General features: G+C 47.0%; 1 protein-coding gene across 2 annotated transcripts in view; it reads left to right on the forward strand.

Moving 5' to 3' along the window:
• The first annotated feature begins 1061 nt into the window (after window positions 1-1061).
• LOC112108353 (DNA polymerase theta) overlaps window positions 1062-20558 on the forward strand; it is a 106172-nt gene continuing 86675 nt past the window's right edge. Inside the window, exons 1-3 of one of the 2 annotated variants that reach the window (XM_026657377.2) lie at window positions 1062-1158; window positions 3323-3527; window positions 7876-8015. In XM_026657377.2, coding sequence (XP_026513162.1) covers window positions 1138-1158; window positions 3323-3527; window positions 7876-8015 — 366 coding nt within the window. In that variant the 5' untranslated portion in view covers window positions 1062-1137. Of the gene's footprint in view, window positions 1159-3322; window positions 3528-7872; window positions 8016-20558 lie in introns of both variants that reach the window. The other variant, XM_026657378.2, reaches the window with a different exon arrangement.

The following is a 20558-nucleotide window of genomic DNA, read 5'->3' on the forward strand; positions in this document are numbered from 1 at the left end:
TGTTTAATAACTTCCCAGTGAGGGAATGTGTATCTTCTTCAATGACTTCCCCCCCTGTGGTTCACTTTATCATCATAGATAATATGATTATATATGAATGTTATAAATATGTCAGTGGACAGTAGTTTTGGTTCACAACTTAGGAACCTTTGTATGACTTTCCCTGCCTCCCTTGGAATTTCATAGGTATATGAATATCAGAGATTAAATTGTTAGCTGATACATTAATGACTTAAGTACTTTATATTGTTTCAACTGTAAAAGGGAAACTTTAAGTCTGGAGAACAAATGGTTACTAAGTCAGTCTCTTAAGGCTGCTGTCGTAGAATCTGTAAAGATATCAGGATATTAATAAATATATTTTCAGTATGTTCTGAAGTGTTGCTGTCAGACTGTTTGTATTAGAGATAGGTGTCATTCAAGTGCTGTGTAGTTTTATCATCTGAGCTGCCCAGTTTCTGTCACATTTCACTTCTGTTTTCTCTCTGGGTTTGTGACAGTCATTTCATCCTACAACAGAGGAGAGAAAAAAATGGACTCCTCTGCCTAGTGTGGAACTAGTTGACTTCAGAACAAGACGAGGCTTTCTCTGTCCTGAATCTTCCCTAGTATTGGATCTAGTGAGTGCAGTGTCTGTTAATTGGACAGCATATGCCATCTGTTAACTGTCATGCACCTGTGGAGCCGTTCCGCAGCATTGGGTAAACATTGTTAAGGATTGTACAAATATAAAATTGCTTGGCTTTTTGGCCAATATCACCCAAAGTGTTCACAAGGCAATTCTCTGATAATGTGTCCTCACTGAACTTTGTGGATATTACAGCAAAATGACCCAGATATCTAGGAGGAATGTTACCTGCAGTATATTGAAATTTCTTACTCATGATCTGTGTAACTTTAAATGATGTTCCTTGCATGAATTGATAAATAAATCATTTAAAAGCTCTTCAAATTGTCTTAATTGAAAATGTAGGTTGCTTTTTTTTTGAGCACTTCATCTCTTTTTTTCTCATAGGTGAGAGCATTCTAGTGTGCAAGTCCTCTGAGAGATCGAAAGGCATTGCTCTGCTTCAGGGATCACTCAAGCCTGTCCACAGCTGTTTGTTCAGAGGAAAGGGGGAAGGGGTTACATCTAGCATGATACGAGCAATCCTGGAGGTATGGGACACATGGAAAGGGACTAGAACTTTGTTTGTTACGTTATTCCACATAAGTTTAGGATGACTGCTTATGTGACACTGCTAAACATACTTCACACCCATTCTTCTTCTCCTTCCCCATTACTTCAACCCAGACAGCTTCACATGAAAGTAATACATATCCATTTCAGTCTGTACTTGTAGCTGCAATATAAAGATGCAGCTGAGATTGTTGTTAATTCAGAGAGGAAGTGACTCTGAAAATTGCATTTTGGGATTCCATCTTTGTGTCTCAGTGACGCCATATTAAATGTGCCTAGGTTATAGGTGGAAAAAGGTATCACTGCTAGCACTGCATGTTTAAACAGAGATCTGAGGCAAAAGCTACATTACAAGCTAGGGGTGTGATACCCCTGCTTGTGTGCATATACTCACGCTAGCTCTCATCGAGCTAGCACGGGTATAAATAGTAGCATAGCCATGGTAGCATGGGTTGCAGAGGCATGGCTGGTCCATGCGGTGGGTATATACTTTGCATAGCTCAGCTGTGCTTCTGCTTCTGCTACCTGTGCTACCATGGCTATGCTGCTATTATACTCACACTAACTCAATAAGAGTTAGCATGAGTATGTAGACTCATAGACTTTAAGGTCAGAAGGGACCATTATGATCTTGTCTGACCTCCTGCACAACGCAGGCCACAGAATCTCGCCCACCCACTCCTGTAACAAACCCCTGACCTATGTCTGAGCTACTGAAGTCCTCAGCTTGTGGTTTAAAGACTTCAAGGTGCAGAGAATCTTCCAGCAAGTGACCTGTGCCCCATGCTGCAGAGGAAGGCGAAAACCCCCCAGGGCCTCTGCCAATCTGCCCTGGAGGAAAATTCCTTCCCAACCCCAAATATGGCGATCAGGGATACACAAGCAGGGAAATCACACCCCTAACTTGTAGTATAGATGTAGCCTGAGAGTCAAACTAGATGGTTTTTGTACAACATCATTAATACTAAAGGTTCTGTAGACTAATTTAGGCCCTAAGTTATGCACCCCTTTTCTACAGATGTGATTAATTGGAACTTAATAAATAATTCTGTTAATGTATGAGAAATAGAATCTTGCTCGATCTCTCTTATCTGTACTCGTTCTGCAGGGCTAATTGAAATAAAAAAGCAACAGAACTATTTTTTGCCACTTATGTGAACGGATCTGACTCTAACATCTAAGGAGTAGATCTGTCCATTTTTACAAAGTTGCTTTTCAGGTTTTAAACATTTTTGTAATCCAGTTCCTTTCTTAACTGTTTTACATATAACCTCTTCTGAAGAAACTATGTTAGTATCTGGAGACTGGTCAGATATGTCCCAGATTCTGTATTTTTATTAGCAGTGAGAGGTGTACAGAGTATAGGGATCTCTAATAAAATGAACTGTTTTTAAAATGCAGCTCTGCAAAATGTCTCCCCTTTTGTTGGTAGTTAGTTTTTTTTTTTTACTTAAAAAAAAAAAAAAAAAAAAAAATTTGAATTCACTACAGAATGTTTTTGTTACTAAATCTCCCCTTACCTCCAGTGCTGAGGTAGTAACTCATGAAGAAAGAGGCTAATATATAATAATATAAAAGCATAATACAAAAACCTCTACAAACCAGGAAAACGGTAATGGGATACGATATTTACATGTGTTTTTAAAAAACATACGAACCCACAAAACAAAAAACTTCAATAGATGAACAGCACTAGGGAGCATCCTGTTCCCTGGTTTGGTTGTTCTGTATCCAAAACTTAATGAATCATGTTTTACCCTTTTCTTAGAATCTCTCAGTGGTGTCCAAGCAGCGAGTCTAGTTTTAATCTCCTTACCCTGAAATGCTACTGTGTGCCTTATTGCCTCCAAAATGTTAGGATGTTCTTTAAATGGGGTTACTAATTCACTTTCTCTTGCAGTGAGCAATCCGATACAGTAGGCAGAGTCAAAAGCATCTTATCCTCTTTGCAAAATAAAGATAGCTGTGAAGACAGTTTATCTTCCTCAGTGGTAGTAGGAGTTTGCAACTGTTTTACCACATGTTCCTGTCACACCAAACTTTTTCTTTGGATCCATTATAGAACAATCCATTAATTTTTCATGTCTTAAATTCTATGTTACTCTTTTGCAACAATGATGATTGTGGAATTTTCTTTAACAGATCATAGTGGGTGGAGTGGCCAGCACTCCAGATGATGTGCGGACCTACGCTTCCTGCACACTCCTTGCTGCCAGTCTGAAAGACAGCGATCAGAAAAGTGAGAGAGATGAAGACAGAGCTCAGAATGGAGCTGTTGAGGCTTGTGTGAGATGGCTGCTAGAGAATGAGTTCATCCAGATTTTAGACTCTGGCAATGGAATGAAAGGTAAAAATGGATGCTTCTGGGTGTTATGTATACACATTTTCTGCTCTTTGAGTGACTGTAATCTAGAGATTTTTGGCTGGGCAGTACTTCAAGAGCTAAGTATAAATTTATAATTAGCCTTCTGGGATTTAGCCAAAAAAGCTTTAGCAGATATTGGCATTTGATTAGGATGCCATGGATTCAATTTTTTCATTAATTTATTTTTGGTATGTATTTAAGAAAAAACAGTTCTTCATGGAGTGACCTCTGCAGATCCCCACTAAGATTCATGTGTTCTAGCTTACAAGTCATGGAACTACAAAGCAGTGTGTCCTTTATGTGGTATGTGAACACTGACCATGGACCTGATGTTTCGAATTCTTTAATCTTAGTTCCTCTTCGTTAGCCAGCAAAATTGGCCCTGACATTTCCTCCCGTTCTGTTTCACTAGACACATAGTTTGGGATACTTTCTATTTAGGATAGTTAAGTTTAATGTTTTGTTCAGTTAAAGATAGGAAATCTCATTCCTGTTGGTGTCTAAGGGTATGTCTACACTACCCGCTGGATCGGTGGGTGGTGATTGATCTATCAGGGATCGATTTTGTAGACGAGATAAATCGATCCCCGATCGCTCTGCCGTCGACTCCTGTACTCCACCGCGGTGAGAAGTGGAAGCAGAGTCGACGAGGGAGCAGCGGCAGTCAACCCTGCGCCATGAGGTTAGTCGACCTAAAATATGTCGACTTCAGCTACGCTGTTCTCGTAGCTGAAGTTGCGTATCTTCGGTCGATTTCTCCCCTTCTCTCCCCCCAGTGTAGACCAGGCCTTAGATCCAGCATGGTGATTCCAGTGAAACGTTCTACTTTTAAAAGGTGTGCCTTGTGTGGCATGAAAATTCCCAACCCAGATCCCCAGCACATGTGGGACATTTGCATTTGGATTTTGATATGTTAAGCTTTCACCCCATTAAAATTGCAGCCTCAGAGACTTTGTTTAATGTTCAGTTTGGGAGGCAAGAAAGTTATTTACTAATAACTGAAGTTCACTGAATATGTTACCTCTGTAGATCCACACTGACCCTCCCCTTTTCCCTGTGTCTTCAGCTGTTGTCATTAGCCAGAGGAAGTGGAGACAACTTGAGAAGGGGCAGTCCCTTTCATATCTTCAGTTTGGAAAGTGTGCATGCTCTTCTTACTGTTCACACTGTTTTCTAAGGTTCAGAGACCTGCAAGCAAAGGAGTGCCACTCCTACAGTTGCAATATATTTGGAGAATCCCAGCTGTTGGTCAATTTAGTGTTTCCTGATATAAAAATAACAAAGATGACACGAGAATATATATATATATATTTTAAGAGAAAAATATGTAACTCTAGTTTTGGGCAACAGGGACAAAGGGGTGGGTGTGACGGGGTCCCCAGGGTGCAGCCTGGGACTGTGGGATCGCTGTGCCCCCTTAACTCTCCAGCCTGGGCTGTCTTTCACAATGCTTTGCTAGTGACAAGCAGCAAACCACTGCAGGTGCTGTGATCACTCAACCACACCCAGCTAGATTGAATGAATGCTCCCAGAGCCACTCATGAATCACACACAGAGAGGCACCAGCCAAATCCCCCCAGCTCCCAGCCTTGTACCTCAGGAATATACCGTCTTGCACTGCTCAAGACGAGCAGTGCAAGTTTATTAATTGGTTCACCACTTCATCAGTGGAAAGTGGGCCTTTGTGAACTTGAGCAGATTTATCAAACACTTCAGGCAAACTTATTGGAAAAGATAAACAGTAAAACAAGTTTTTTGACTACAAAAGATGGATTTTAAATTATTATAAGTAAGGCTACGATTTAATCACAGAGGTCACAGCAGTCATGGATTGTGTGACTTCACTGGACCTCCATGACTTCTTGGGGTTCAGCTGTCAACAGGTGCGGCTGGAGCCGAGGCTGGGGCTGGAGCCAGGTCTATGCTCCCCTGCCCTGCGTCAGGGGCTGCAACCGGGGCCATGTGCTCCTGCCCTGTGGCTGCAGCTGGGGCCGTGTACTGTGCACCTGCCCCGTGGTGTGGGCTGCGGCTGGGGCCATGTGCCCCTGCCCCAGGGCTTACGCTGGGGGCTAAACCAGGGCTGTGTGCCCCTGCCCCACAGTGGGGGCTGAAGCGGTGGCCACGCACCCCGCCCCACAGTGGTGGTTGTAACTGGACTGTTTGCCCATGGCCCCTGCCAGGGGATGAAGTGGGGGCGTGCTCCCCCTTCCGTTGGGGGCTGCAGCCGGGGCTGTGCGCCCCTGTCCCACGGTGAGGGTTGTGACCGGGGCCGTGCGCCCCTGTCCTGTGGCTTCCACGAAAGGCTGCAGCTGGAGCTGTGCACCCCTGCCTGCAGCTTCCACAGGGAGCTGCAGCCGGGGCCATGCGCCTTTCCCCATGGCTTGTACGGTTATTTTTAGTAAAAGTCATGCACTGGTCATGGGCTCCGTGAATTTTTGTTTGTTGCCCGTGACCTATCTGTGATTTTTACTAAAAATAGCCGTGACAAAAATCTTAACCTTAATTATAAGCAATAGGCAAAGAGTCAGAGTTAGTTACCAAAATAAAATATAAGCATGTAGTCTAAACTTTCAACCCTATTAGACTGGGCAACATCTAGATTGAGCAGTTTCTCACCCACCGGGTATTGCAATTCATAGTACATAGGTTTCACCCTTGAAACGTGGGCCAGTCTCCTCTGTTGGAGTCTTCAGTCTTCTGAGTGTCCTTGTTGCTTGCAGCATAAGTGGGGGAAGGAGAATAGGCCAAGCATAGGGCCACTGTGTTCTTTTTTTATAACCCTAGTCCCATGTGCTTGGAGAACACGAGTCCAAGCATGTCTGGTGGGCATTGCTGAGTCTCCAGGCAAAGTTGAGCAATTCCCTTGATGTGGCCTTGTGCAAATGAGTCATTGAATTGTAGCTCCCTTGCTGAACAATGGCTGTTGATGGTTGTTTGACACATGCCCGGGCATCGGTTACTTTCCTTGCTGTTGTCTCTGGGGAGCTAATATCTGGCCGATTCCCAAACTTACAGCATGTTTTACTGACAACCATACAACACAATCTTTTCACTTCTTATATACTAATGATATATATATTTAGATAGGTTATGATCTGCCGAAAGTCATTGTTCTTTCTCTTTATACCCCACTGTCAAGGCTGCTTCCCCACTCTGAACTTTAGGGTACAAATGTGGGGGCCTGCATGAAAACTTCTAAGCTTAACTACCAGCTTAGATCTGGTCCGCTGCCACCGCTCCCAATGTGCTAATTCCCTTCCCTGGGTAGCGTTGAGAGACTCTTCACCAATTCCCTGGTGAATACAGATCCAAACCCCTTGGATCTTAAAACAAGGGGAAATTAACCATCCCCCCCTTCTTTCTCCCACCAACTCCTGGTGGATCAAGTTCCAACCCCCTTGGATCTAAAAACAAGGAAAAATCAATCAGGTTCTTAAAAAGAAGGCTTTTAATTAAAGAAAAAGGTAAAAATCATTTCTGTAAAATCAGGATGGGAAATAACTTTACAGGGTAATCAAACTTAAAGAGCCCAGAGGACCCCCCTCTAGCCTTAGGTTCAAAGTACAGCAAACAGAGGTAAACACCCTAGTAAAAGGTACATTTACAAGTTGAGAAAACAAAGATAAAACTAACACGCCATGCCTGGCTGTTTACTTACAAGTTTGAAATATGAGAGACTTGTTTAGAAAGATTTGGAGAGCCTGGATTGATGTCTGATCCCTCTTAGTCCCAAGAGCGAACAACCACCAAAACAAAGAGCACAAACAAAAGCCTTCCCTCCCCGCCCCCCAAGATTTGAAAGTATCTTGTCCCCTTATTGGTCGTTTGGGTCAGGTGTCAGCCAGGTTACCTGAGCTTCTTAACCCTTTACAGGTAAAAGGATTTTGGAGTCTCTGGCCAGGAGGGATTTTATAGTATTGTACACAGGCGGGCTGTTACCCTTCCCTTTGTAGTTATGACACTCACATTGCCTGATTTATATACAATATCTATCACAATTATATATAAATAAGGAATATGGGGGTTACATGGTGCTCCCCCAAGGTACAGAATGTCACAGTGGGATTTACATCAGGTTTTTTATTTGACTTATAATTGTCTCTCATTCAGTTGGAGCACAGGATTGCGAGCCTGAGTTTTGATCCCAGCTCTGAGGCTAACTAGCGTTGGGTGAGGCATTTAGACTTCCAGTGTTAGTTTCCCATCTGTAAAATGGAGAAATACTCCTCTTCCCCAAAGAGGGTTGATTAATATTTATAAAGCACTTTCCAAATTGAAAATGAAGAATTAGCTTTCGTGTAACATTAAATGCCTGTTTCTCTTACAGCAGAGGTCTATCGTCCAACACATCTTGGCACTGCTACTCTTTCCTCTTCTCTGTCACCAACTGAGGCCCTGGGAATCTTTGCTGACCTCCAGAGAGCCATGAAAGGTTTTGTCCTGGAGAATGACCTGCATATTCTCTATTTGGTAGGTTCCTTGTTCGTCTCTCTATAGCAGCGTTAGTTGTACAGGTGAAGGAGAAGAGAGAATACACAGCATTTTGGATTCAAGGATCTCTTGCTTTGTTTATTTTGTTCAGGTGGTCCCTCATGGGGAAATGTTTTGAAAAGCATTCATTCTTCTTCGAGTGATTGCTCATGTGTATTCCACTATAGGTGTGCGTGCTTGCCACGTGCACCGGTGCCAGAAGTTTTTCCCTTAGCAGTATCCGTAGTGGGGGAGCACCGCTGCGACCCCTGGAGTGGCGCCGGTATATCATGCTATAAAGGGTGCTGCGTGTTCCCCCTACCCTCAGTTCCTTCTTGCCGCCAGTGAAGGTAGTCAGAACTTGCTCCAGCTTAGCATAGCTGCAGCGTATCTAGCTTAGTGGTATCCGGTTCACTGATCTCTCTCCGTTATTGAACTTTCTTTCGTGAGTGCCTGGCTCAGGGCATGCCCCGTGGCCCAGGCTTCAAGTCGTGCGACTCCTTTCGCAACTCTATGCCCAGAAGCGATCCCCACAATCAGTGTCTTTGCTGTCTGGGCGAGTCTCACGTTAGTGAGAAGTGCAAGATCTGTTGCTCCTTCAAGCCACGGACAAAGAAGGAGCGTGAGATCCGACTTCGGGCTCTTTTAATGGAGTCGGCATTGGTCCCGGCACCAGCGCGTCGAGCTGACACCGTGCCGGGCTCCGCGTCGTCGGCACGTGGTGAAGCGCCTCCGGTGCGCCGTTCCGAATTGGCACCCGGCACCGCGTCCTTGGTGCGCAGCGAAGCACTGTCGACGTCCCGGCACCGCTCCCCAGCTAAGTAGCCAGGGAAGTCTCAGCGGCGCTGGGAGAAGAACAGGGGTGAGGCTAGACCCGAGTTGGGCAGCCCACAATCCCCACCAGGACAGAGACCTCCGACTCGCACTGAGTGGAGTAGTCCAATCCCGTCTGCGTGAGCCTCACCGGAGGTACGCATGCCTTCGACGCCGGAGGCAGCTCAGGCCGCACGTGATATACTGACACTTCCGGTGCCGGGAGCGCTGCCGCAATCGGGCCCCCGCTCCCGTGGAAAGCCGCCTTTGGGCACCCATCAGCACTCCCCGCAGGTGCCTGAGGCCGAGGCACCTTCCCGGGTTGAGGTGCCTATTAGAGCTGCGCGTCGACTCCGCGTCTGGACTCTTTCAAGAGCAGATCCCACTCCGGCCTTGAGCGCCGTCGAGGAGGAGGCAAGAGACAGCGCCGTTCCTCTTCCAGCGAGTCCGAGAGGGACAGGTTGCGACGCCGTTGGCACAGACGCTCCCACTCGGGCACCCGCCATCACAGACACCATGCTCGTGGCGCGTCCCGAGAGTCCCAGGCACCGTGGCCACAGGCGCCGCAATGAATCCAGGGACAGCTCCTCGGACATATATGTATCTACCTCCTCTAGGTCAAAGTCTCGGGGAAGGAGTCGTCACGATCGGGACCGCTCCAGCCGTTCTTACGGCATCGTGCGCTCCTCCCGGACCTCGGCTTCGGCGCGCAGCTGTCTCTCCCAGGGCCGCACTGCACCGCAGGACCAGCCTGCCCTGCCAGGCCCTCGCTCCGTGGCTGGAGCTTCTCAGTGCCAACCCGCGTCACCTTCACGGCACCGAGATCAACTCGTGGGTGCTGAACCACCGACTCCGGCACCGAACCCGGACATGGAGCCCACGGTGCCATTAGCCGCTGAAGGCGCTGCGCTGTCCACCGCTTCGGCTCAGGGCGATTTGGTTGCGGTACCGCCTCCTTCTTCCCAGGAGAACTTTAAAGCCCACCAAGAGCTGCTTCGGAGTGTGGCAGCCAACCTCGAGCTCCGGGCCGAGGAGATGGAGGAGCCCTCCGATACCCTCTTCAATGTCTTCGCCTCCTCGGTACCGGGGCGTGTGGCGCTCCCTTTCCATCAGGGAGTTGCCAACATCACCACTGGCCTTTGGCAGACCCCGGCCTCTCTTGGGCCTATTTCTAAGACGGCCGAGAGGAAGTACTTCGTCCCTGCGAGGGGTCTCGAGTACCTTTATATCCACCCAGCTCCAAACTCCCTAGTGATTGAATCGGTCCACCACCGTGAACGGAATGGCCAGCCACGCCAAAGGACAAGGATGCTCGTAGACTTGATGCTTTTGGTAAAAAGGTTTATTCGTTAACGAGTTTCCAGTTCAGGGTGGCCAACCATCAGGAGCTTCTGAGCCGTTACGAGTTTAACCTCTGGGGATCCCTCCCCAAATTTGAGCCCCTCATTCCTGACAAGGAGGTGAAGGAGTTGAGGCGGGTGCGACCGCCGTCAAGGCGGCTTTGGACGCTGCAGACACAGCCGCTCGTTTGATGGCGACCGCTGTCTCCATGTGACGGGCGGCATGGCTCTTGCTTTCGGGGCTGTCGTCAGAATCCCAGTCCATAATGCAGGACCTGCCGTTTGATGGCAAGGCCCTTTTCGCGGACCAGACAAACACCCGTCTGCACGGGATGAAGGACTCCCGTACCACCCTGCAGATGCTAGGCCTCTACATCCCGCCTTCTAAGGACAAACCCAGGCCTCAACCCTCTGCTCCGCAAGCTAGGGGCAGATATGAACCCCCGCCTAAGCGGCAGAGGGATCAAAGACATCGGTCCCAACGCCAATCCCGCTCGGCCCCATGGCCTGGGGCCTCGAAGGCCAAATGGCTGGGAAAATGGCGTTTTTGACTCGTTGAGGGGGGTCACTGGGTCTGTTGCCAGTGTACCCCCCACCCAGTTAATAAAGTTACCTTTTCTAAACCGTTTATCGGACTTCCGACTGCAGTGGTTCCATATCACGTCAGACCAATGGGTCCTCAGTACCATCTCCCAAGGGTACAAGGTGCAGTTTGTTTCAGCCCCTCCCACTTGTCCCCCGTCCGGGCGGCCGGACGCGTCCCCGGAGCATGCCCTACTCCTCTACCAGGAAGTAGAGCGCCTCCTCTCTCTGGGAGCGGTGGAACAGGTACCTCAGGAATACCAGGGCAAAGGTTTTTACTCCAGGTATTTCCTCATCCCCAAGGCAAAGGGTGGGCTTCGGCCCATCCTTGACCTGCGGAACCTCAACCAGTTTCTGGTGCGTTGCAAATTCCTCATGGTGTCCCTGGCCTCTATTATTCCATCCTTGGACCAGGGGGATTGGTTTACTGTGCTGGACCTTCAGGATGCTTACTTTCACATCCACATTTTCGAGGGTCACAGGTGCTACCTCTGTTTCCTGGTGGGTCAGGACCACTTCCAATTTACGGTCCTCCCCTTTGGCCTTTCTACTGCACCCAGGGTATTTACAAAGTGTATGGCGGTGGTGGCGGCCCACCTCAGGAGGCAAGGGCTGCAGATCTTCCCCTACCTCGACGACTGGCTGCTCAAGGTCCGGTCTCGCGCTCTGGTGCAGCAGCAGATGAAGTTCCTGCTAGACATCTGCGCGGCTCTAGGCCTACTGGTAAACGAGGAGAAATCCACATTACTTCCAGTCCAGCACATAGAATTCATAGGGGCGCTGCTAGATTCCCGAGTAGCCACGGCCTCCCTCCCATGGGACAGGTTCGAGACGCTCAAGGCTCTCATCGCCTCCGTCACGGCTTTTCCGATAACCACGGCATGCGTGTGCCTTCAAATACTAGGCCACATGGCAGCATGCGCCTACGTGGTGCGATGTGCCAGGCTGCAGATGAGGCCCCTCCAGCTTTGGCTGGCCTCCCGGTACTCCCAGGCCAGGGATGGCCTGGACAAGGTTGTCACAGTGCCACCCAGGGTGGTGGCAGACCTCCAATGGTGGTCCCTCCCGAGCAACATGCTCCGGGGTATCCCCTTCTGAGAGCCCCATCCCTCACTAGATCTAGTGTCGGACGCCTCGGACCTGGGCTGGGGAGCCCACGTGGGGGATTTCAGGACCCAGGGTATGTGCTCACCACAGGAGCTAACCCTGCACATAAATGTCAGGGAGCTCAGAGCTGTACGCCTGGCGTGCGTGGCTTTTCGCCAGCACATACGAGGGAAGGTAGTCAGAGTCCTCACGGACGACACGACCGCCAGGTACTACATCAACAAACGGGGGCATGCGTTCCCGGGCCTTATGCCAGGAAGCCTAGCTCCTGTGGGAGTTTTGTATAGCCCACAGTATACTCCTTCGGGCCTTTTACCTGCCCGGCAAGAGCAACACACTCGCGGACCGCCTGAGCAGGGTATTCTCCCAGCAACACGAGTGGTCCCTGCACAAGGAGGTGACCAGGTGGATCTTCCTACAATGGGGTGCTCCCCAGGTAGACCTGTTCGCCACCGCCCAGAATCGACAGTGTCCTCGATTCTGCTCCAGAGCGGGAGAGGGCGAAGGGGCCATATCGGATATGTTCCTGCTCCCATGGTCGGGGCCCCTCTTGTACACCTTCCCGCCCTTCCCCTTAATAGACAGGGTCCTACAGTCAGACGGTGCGAGGATGATCCTCATAGCCTCGGATTTGGCCCGTCAGCATTGGTACGGGTCCCTGCTGCAACTCTTAGCGGCCCCCTCCTTGCAGGCTGCCGCTACGGCCGGACCTCCTCTCCCAGGGGGAAGGTCGCCTCCTCCATCCCAACCTAGCCGCGCTCCATCTGACAGCGTGGCTGCTTCGTGGTTGAATGAGGAGGAGGGGAGGTGTTCTGAGGATGTGAGAAGAGTCCTGCTGGAAAGTAGGAAACCCTCCATGCGGCGAACCTACCTGGCTAAGTGGTATAGTTTCTCTATGTGGGCAAGGGATAGAGGTTTCTCTCCCTCTTCCGCTCCTATCCAACTTGTCCTCGATTACCTCCTGTCCCTTCGGACCCAAGGCCTGGTGCCCTCCTCCATCAGGGTGCACCTGGCAGCCATTTCAGCCTTCCATCCCCCGTTGCAGGGCCTGTCTGTGTTCTCCCATCACATGACGGCCCGGTTTCTGAAAGGGTTAGATCGGGCATTCCCTTACGCCAGACCCCTGGTCTCGCTCTGGGATCTAAACCTGGTACTCTCCCGCCTCACAGGGCCTCCTTTTGAGCCGTTAACCACGTGTTCGTGGTCCCATCTGTCGTGGAAGGTGGCGTTCTTAGTGACTATCACCTCAGCCCGCCAGGTCTCTGAGCTCAGGGCCCTGACCTCTGAACCGCCCTATACGGTCTTTTATAAAGACAAGGTTCAGCTCCGCCCTCACCCTGCCTTTTTGCCGAAGGTGGTCTCGGCTTTCCATATGGATCAGGATATTTTCCTCCCGATCCTCTGTCCTAAGCCCCATTCCTCCAATGAGGTACGCCGCCTGCACATGTTAGATGTGCGCAGAGCGCTGGCCTTTTACCTGGACAGAACCAGGCCATTTAGAAGGTCCCCCCAGCTTTTCATTGCTTCGGCCGAGCGCATGAGGGGGCGACCGGTCTCCACGCAGCGGATCTCCCGCTGGATCACTTCGTGCATTCGCACCTGTTATGACCTGGCAGGGGTTCCCCCACCTCCTATAGTGAAGGCTCATTCGACGAGAGCCCAGGCCTCGTCAGCAGCCTATGTGGCTCATGTCCCTATTCAGGACATCTGTAGGGCTGCTACGTGGTCCTCTGTCCACACTTTTTCATCGCACTATGCGATCATCTCCCAACCAAGGGATGACGCCGGGTTTGGTAGGGCGGTGCTCCGCCCAGGCAACCCTTAAACTTTACACTTAAACTCCTACCCGCCTCCATCAGGGATAGCTTGGAGTCACCTATAGTGGAATACACATGAGCAATCACTCGAAGAAGAAAGGACAGTTACCTGTTCCGTAACTGGCGTTCTTCGAGATATGTTGCTCAGGTCTATTCCACGTCCCACCCTCCTTCCCCTCTGTCGGAGTTGTCTGGCAAGAAGGACCTGAGGGTGGGGGGAGCACGCAGCCCCCTTTATGGCGCGATATACTGGCGCCACTCCAGGGGTCGCAGCTGTGCTCCCCCACTATGGATACTGCTAAGGGAAAAACTTCCGGCACCGGTGCATGTGGCGAGCACGCACACCTATAGTGGAATACAGCTGAGCAACACATCTCGAAGAACACCAATTACGGAACAGGTAACTGTCCTATTCAGGGTGGACAAAAATTGATGACTTAAAAAATTAAATCAGATTATTTTAATTTAAATTGGATTTTTTATTTAAATTAAGTTCCCATGCTTTTGGTTGGACAGTGTAGTGGTCACTGAACACGTTATGCACCTCCATGATGTTCTGTCCTGAGCCAAATCTGGCACGTTACATGGTAGGATGTCTGTGAGGAACAGGTATCTGTTGACGCTGTTCAGCCATCATGTTTCAAGTCTTCTGGGGGTCTTTTCCATCTTGCTTTCATTGGGTCAAAATTGGAGGTGATTCTTACAAGAAAGTTGGTAGGCATTCGGAGTAGATGAGCATGCCACCTTAAAGAACATTGGGTGACAGTTTTGAAAGAGCAAGACCTGTTTAGTTAGAAAACAGATCTCTTCATTTGACTTGAGTTCGTACTACTTGATGTTCTCAATCATTCGGTGATGCTTCATCTGAAGCAGTGAGGGGCCATGTTTCAGTCCAAGAGGTCAGAATACTGACCACAGTAGCATTATATAGCCTCAGCTTTGTTGGTTTACTTATCAGGATGTTTGGTTTAGGAAAGATGTTCTTAACGAGGCACCCCATTATGAACAGCGCTTTTGCAGCGCAGGCGTCACATTTTCTCAGTGATGCCCCTGTTATCAACAACAGAAGTGAGGTAGGGGAAATCAGTGACAGTCTTGACGGGGTCGTCATCCACTTAGATGCTAGATCCAGCAGCATGTTCGTAATTAAAACCAAAATTCTTCCAGTTGCCAATCTAAACAATTTTCAGGCTGACTTTTGCCACTGAGCTTTCCACGATTAGTTCATCTATTGATTCAGTAACTAGTGCTATGTTATCAGCAAAATTGATGTCCAGGAGATTCTTATCATCAAGGTGTATGTATTGACTTAGTGCCTGGTTAAGCACATAATCTATGATGGTATTGAAGAGTTCTGGAGTTGCAATGCATCCTTGTCAAATGCCCAATCTAATTTGGAAGATGATTTTTTTCCCCTATTTACAAGAACCTAGCTTGAGGAGGCATATAGAAGATGAAACATTCTCCAGAGTTTGTCAGGAAGGCCTGCGAGTTTCAAGATCAAAGTGATTCGCCGACAGCAGAATCAAATGTGGTTGATTGTGCATTGTGGTCCACAATGCAATGTGAACAGGGCATTTCAGTTCTCATGCCTTCTCAATAAGCTGGTGCACTGAAGAATTGCTCCATCATGGAATGGCTGGGAATGAAGCCAGCTTATCTTGGTCTTCCCTTGCTCATTAAGATATCAGTGGCTCAGACGAGCAAGACAGAAGGAAAAACTTTCCCGGGAACAGGTAGATGAGTAACGCTGTGATGTTGCAGCAGTCTTGTTTGCTGCCTTTACATTTCCAAAGCTATAAAATAATGCCTCTTTGCCAGTGGGACTGGACTGAGTCTGTTCTTCAGATATTGAACAGCATCTGCAGCCACAAACAAATAGCTTGTCCCATGCTTTTTAATGCTTCTGCAGGAATTCCACAGATTCCTGCTGTCTTATTTTCCTTAAGCTTTATTAGAGCACTTTGGATTTTGTTAATAGTTAATTTGCCAGGATCATTTTGTGTGGAAATAGGTCATCTTGGCAGTGGCCTTAATATCAGGATCCAAAGAATGGGGGTGCATTTAGCAGGTGGATGAAATGTTCACTTCAGCATGCCATACACTCTGCTTCTGCCTTGATTAGCTGACCAGAACTGGAGTGGACTGCACTGGCTGAATGACCTTTCTCGTCAGTGAGGTCACGGAAGTGTTTATACAAGGAGGTGCAGCCTCCTGTTAGAAGTTTTATTAAGTACAGTGGCTTTGGCTTCCATAACAGCTTTGCGATCAGCAGATATTGCTTTATTATGAATGCTGTTTAGCTTTACGATACATGACCATATCACCTCTGAAATGAGCAGTGCAATGCTCTTTAGTGATGGGTAAGGTATTAAGGAAGATCCGGGGTTTCTTGTTACTTCTTTATTTTTGGGACCAATGACAGTCATAGCATCATCAATTATCTAGGGTTTAAAGTCCATCCCAATTGATTTAGCATCAGTATAGTCTGATTGGGCCTCAAACCTTTTTGAGATGTCAACTGTGTAGCATTTTCAAATGCTATTTTTTTTTTTTTAGGTTAGCTTATTCAAAGTTCTGCTTTTTAATCTGAGATGGAAATATGCCAGGGACTAATTTGTGGTCAGTGTTACTAAGGCTAGCAGACCAATAAACTCTTCAGTTGCTGATGGATGGTTTCCAATTCCAAGAGATTATTATATAATCAGTCATCTTTGGTCAGCTGTTGTTACTGAGCCAAGTAAGTTGGTTAATTTGCTTACTGTGAAACCATGCCACAGAAACCATGCTTCCCGTGAAACGGGAGTTTTGCAATGGGGTTTACAGGCGGTGTGTGAGCAGGGGCTTGAACTCGACATTCTTTAAACTTAAAAACCAAAAACACCCCCTTGATATAAACAAAACAACAACAAAGGAACCAGCTGCAGGAGGAAAAAGAGAATGCAGGCAGAAGTCCAGCAACAGAGTGGGGGCTTCCCAGTTTATTGCACCCAATACAGCATGTACGATTACCTGCCCTATGGGCAGGTGGCGTATGTGTGCATTCGGTGCAAGGAGCTCCTGGCCCTCAGAGACAGTGTACAGGCTTTGGAGACCAGAGTGGCTGAACTGGAGGACCTGAGGGAGACAGAGAGGTACATAGATGAGACTTTCTGGGACACAGAACGGTCCCACCCTGGGTCTGACAGCCTCTGTGCTGTTGAGGATGAAAGACCCAGGGAAGGCGAGCATCTAACTGGAGCAGAGGGAAACAATCACATAGTTGGGACCCTCCTTCCAGATGATGTTGTGGTAGCCTCTCGCACTGAGGATACCTCTCTGGGGGAGGGAACTCCAGCTATTAGAAAGAGACAGGTATTAGTAATGGGGGATTCGATCATTAGAAACATAAATAGCTGTGTTTGCGATGACCGAGAGAACCTCATGGTGACTTGCCTGCCTGGTTCGAAGGTTGCAGATCTCTCGAGACTTATGTGTAGTGCTGGGGAGGGGCTGGTGGTCATGGTACATGTAGGTACTAATGACATAGGGAAGGATAGGAGACCGGTCCTGGAGGCCAAATTTAGGCTGCTAGGTAAGAGATTTAAGTCCAGGACCTCCATGGTAGCATTCTCTGAAATGCTCCCAGTTCCACGCGCAGGGCCAGTTAGACAGGCAGAACTGAAGAGTCTCAATGCGTGGATGAGACAATGGTGTAGGGATGAGGGGTTTAGATTCATTAGGAACTGGGGAAACTTTTGGGAAAAGGGGGAGCCTATACAGGAAGGATAGGCTCCGCCTAAACCAAAATGGAACCAGATTGCTGGCACTTAACATTAAAAAGGTCGTAGAGGTTTCCCCCCTTAAACGAAGGGCTGGGGGAAAGCCGACAGGTGCGGAGGAGCACGTGGTTCAGATATCCCTTAGGGGAGGATCTATTAATAGAGAACTCTATGTCCTAGTGAGGAGCAGAGGATGAAAAATTATAAAATACAGGCAGGGGTCTGATCAGAAACAGTCAAATAAAAGAGTCCCATTCAGTTACATCGTGTAATGGCAGACAGCTAAAAGGAGACAAGTTTTTAAAGTGCTTATATACCAGTGCTAGAAGTCTAAATAATTAAATGGGTGAACTATAGTGCCTCGTATTAAATGAGGATATTAATATAATAGGCATCACAGAAACTTGGTGGAATGAGGATAATCAATGGCATACAATAATACCAGCGTACAAAATATATCGGAAGGACAGAACAGGTCGTGCTGGTGGGGGAGTGTCATTATATGTGAAAGAAAGCATAGAATCAAATGAAGTAAAAATCGTAAATGAATCAAACTGTACCATAGAATCTCTCTGGATAGAAATTCCATGCTCTAATAATAAGAATAGAGTGGTAGGGATATATTACCGACCACCTGACCAGGATGGTGATAGTGACTGTGAAATGCTAAGGGAGATTAGAGAGGCTATTAAAATAAAAAACTCAATAATAATAATAATAATGAGGGATTTCAATTATCTCCATATTGACTGGGTGCATGTCACCTCAGGATGGGATGCAGAGATAAACCTTCTTGACACCTTAAAAATGATGCTTCTTGGAGCAGCTGGTCCTGGAACCCACCAGAGAAGAGGCAATTCTTGATTTAGTCCTAAGTGGAGTACAGGATCTGGTCCAAGAGGTGCATATAGCTGGACCGCTTGGTAATAGTGACCATAATATAATTAAATTTAATATCCCTGTGGCAGGAAAAACACCACAGTGGTCCAACACTGTAGCATTTAATTTCAGAAAGGGGAACTACACAAAACTGAGGTTAGTTAAACAGAAATTAAAGGGTACAGTGCCAAAAGTGAAATCTCTACAAGTTGCGTGGATAATTTTTAAAGACACCATAATAGAGGCTCAACTTAAATGTATACACCAAATTAAAAGAAACATAGAAAGAGAACCAAAAAGGAGCCATTGTGGCTAAACAACAAAGTAAAAGAAGCAGTGAGAGGCAAAAAGGGATCCTTTAAAAAGTGGAAGTTAAATCCTAGTGAGGAAAATAGAAAGGAGCATAAACACTGGCAAATGAAGTATAAAAATACAATTAGGAAGGCCAAAAAAGAATTTGAGGAACAGTTAGCCAAAGACTCAAAAAGTAATAGCAAATTTTTTTTAAGTATATCAGAAGCAGGAAGCCTGCTAAACAACCAGTGGGGCCACTGGACGAGTGAGGTGCTAAAGGAGCACTCAAGGACGATAAGGCCATTGCGGAGAAAATAAATGAATTCTTTGCATCGGTCTTAACGGCTGAGGATGCGAGGGAGATTCCCAAACCTGAGTCATTCTTTTTAGGTGACAGATCTGAGGAACTGTCCCAGATTGAGGTATCAGGAGGGGAGGTTTTGGAACAAATTGATAAATTAAACAGCAATGAGTCACCAGGACCAGATGGTATTCACCCAAGAGTTCTGAAGGTGCTCAAATGTGAAATTGCAGAACTAACAACTGTAGTCTGTAATCTATCATTTAAATCCGCTTCTGTACCAGATGACTGGAGGATAGCTAATGTGACGCCAATTTTTAAAAAGGGCTCCAGAGGTGATCCCGGCAATTTACAGGCCTGTAAGCCTGACTTCACTACCGGGCAAACTGGTTGAAACTATATAACGAACAATATTGTCAGACATATAGGTGAACATAATTTGTTGAGGAAGAGTCATCATGGTTTTAGTAAAGGGAAATCATGCCGCACCAATCTACTAGAATTTTTTGAGGGGGTCAACAAGCATGTGGACCAAGAGGATCTTGTGGATATAGTGTACTTAGATTTTCAGAAAGCCTTTGACAAGGTCCCTCACCAAAGGCTCTTACGCAAAGTAAGCTGCCACGGAATAAGAGGGAAGGTGCTCTCATGGATTGGTAACTGTTTAAAAGATAGGAAATAAAGGGTAGGTATAAATGGTCAGTTTTCAGAGTGGAGAGAGGTAAATAGTGGTGTCCCCCAGGAGTCTGTTCTGGTTCCAGTCCTATTCAACGTATTCATAAATCATCTGGAAAGTGAGGTGGCAAAATTTGCAGATGATACAAAAATTCTAAAGATAGTTAAGACCCAGGCAGACTGTGAAGAGCTACAAAAGGATCTCTCAAAACTGGGTGACTGGGCAACAAAATGGCAGATGAAATTTAATGTTGATAAATGCAAAGTAATGCACAGTGGAAAGCATAATCCCAACTATACATATAAAATGATGGGGTCTAAATTAGCTGTTACTACTCAAGAAAGAGATCTTTGAGTCATTGTGAATAGTTCTCTGAAAACATCCACTCAATGTGCAGCAGCAGTCAAAAAAGCAAACAATGCTGGGAATAATTAAGAAAGGGATAAATAATAGGGCAGAAAATATCATGTTGCCTCTATATAAATCCATGGTACACCCACATCTTGAAAACTGCGTGAAGATGTGGTCGCCCCATCTCAAAAAAGATATATTTGAATTGGAAAAGGTTCAGAAAAGGGCAACAAAAATGATTAGGGGTATGGAACAGCTTCCGTATGAGGAGAGATTAATAAGACTGGGACTTTTCAGCTTGGAAAAGAGATGGCTAAGGGGAGATATGATTGAGGTCTATAAAATCATGACTAGTGTAGAGAGAGTAGATAAGGAAGTGTTGTTTACTACTCATAACACAAGAACTAGGGCGTCACCTAATGAAATTAATAGGCAGCAGGTTTAAAACAAATAAAAGGAAATATTTCTTCACACAATGCACAGTTAGCCTGTGGAACTCCTTGCCAGAGGATGTTGTGAAGGCCAAGACCATAACAGGGTTCAAAAAAGATCTAGATAAATTCATGGAGGATAGGTCCATCAATGGCTATTAGCCAGGATGGGCAGGAATGGTGTCCCTAGC

Source organism: Terrapene carolina, unplaced genomic scaffold, assembly GCF_002925995.2.
Source record: "Terrapene carolina triunguis isolate 2854851 unplaced genomic scaffold, T_m_triunguis-2.0 Scaffold242, whole genome shotgun sequence".
Lineage (NCBI taxonomy): Eukaryota > Metazoa > Chordata > Testudines > Emydidae > Terrapene > Terrapene triunguis.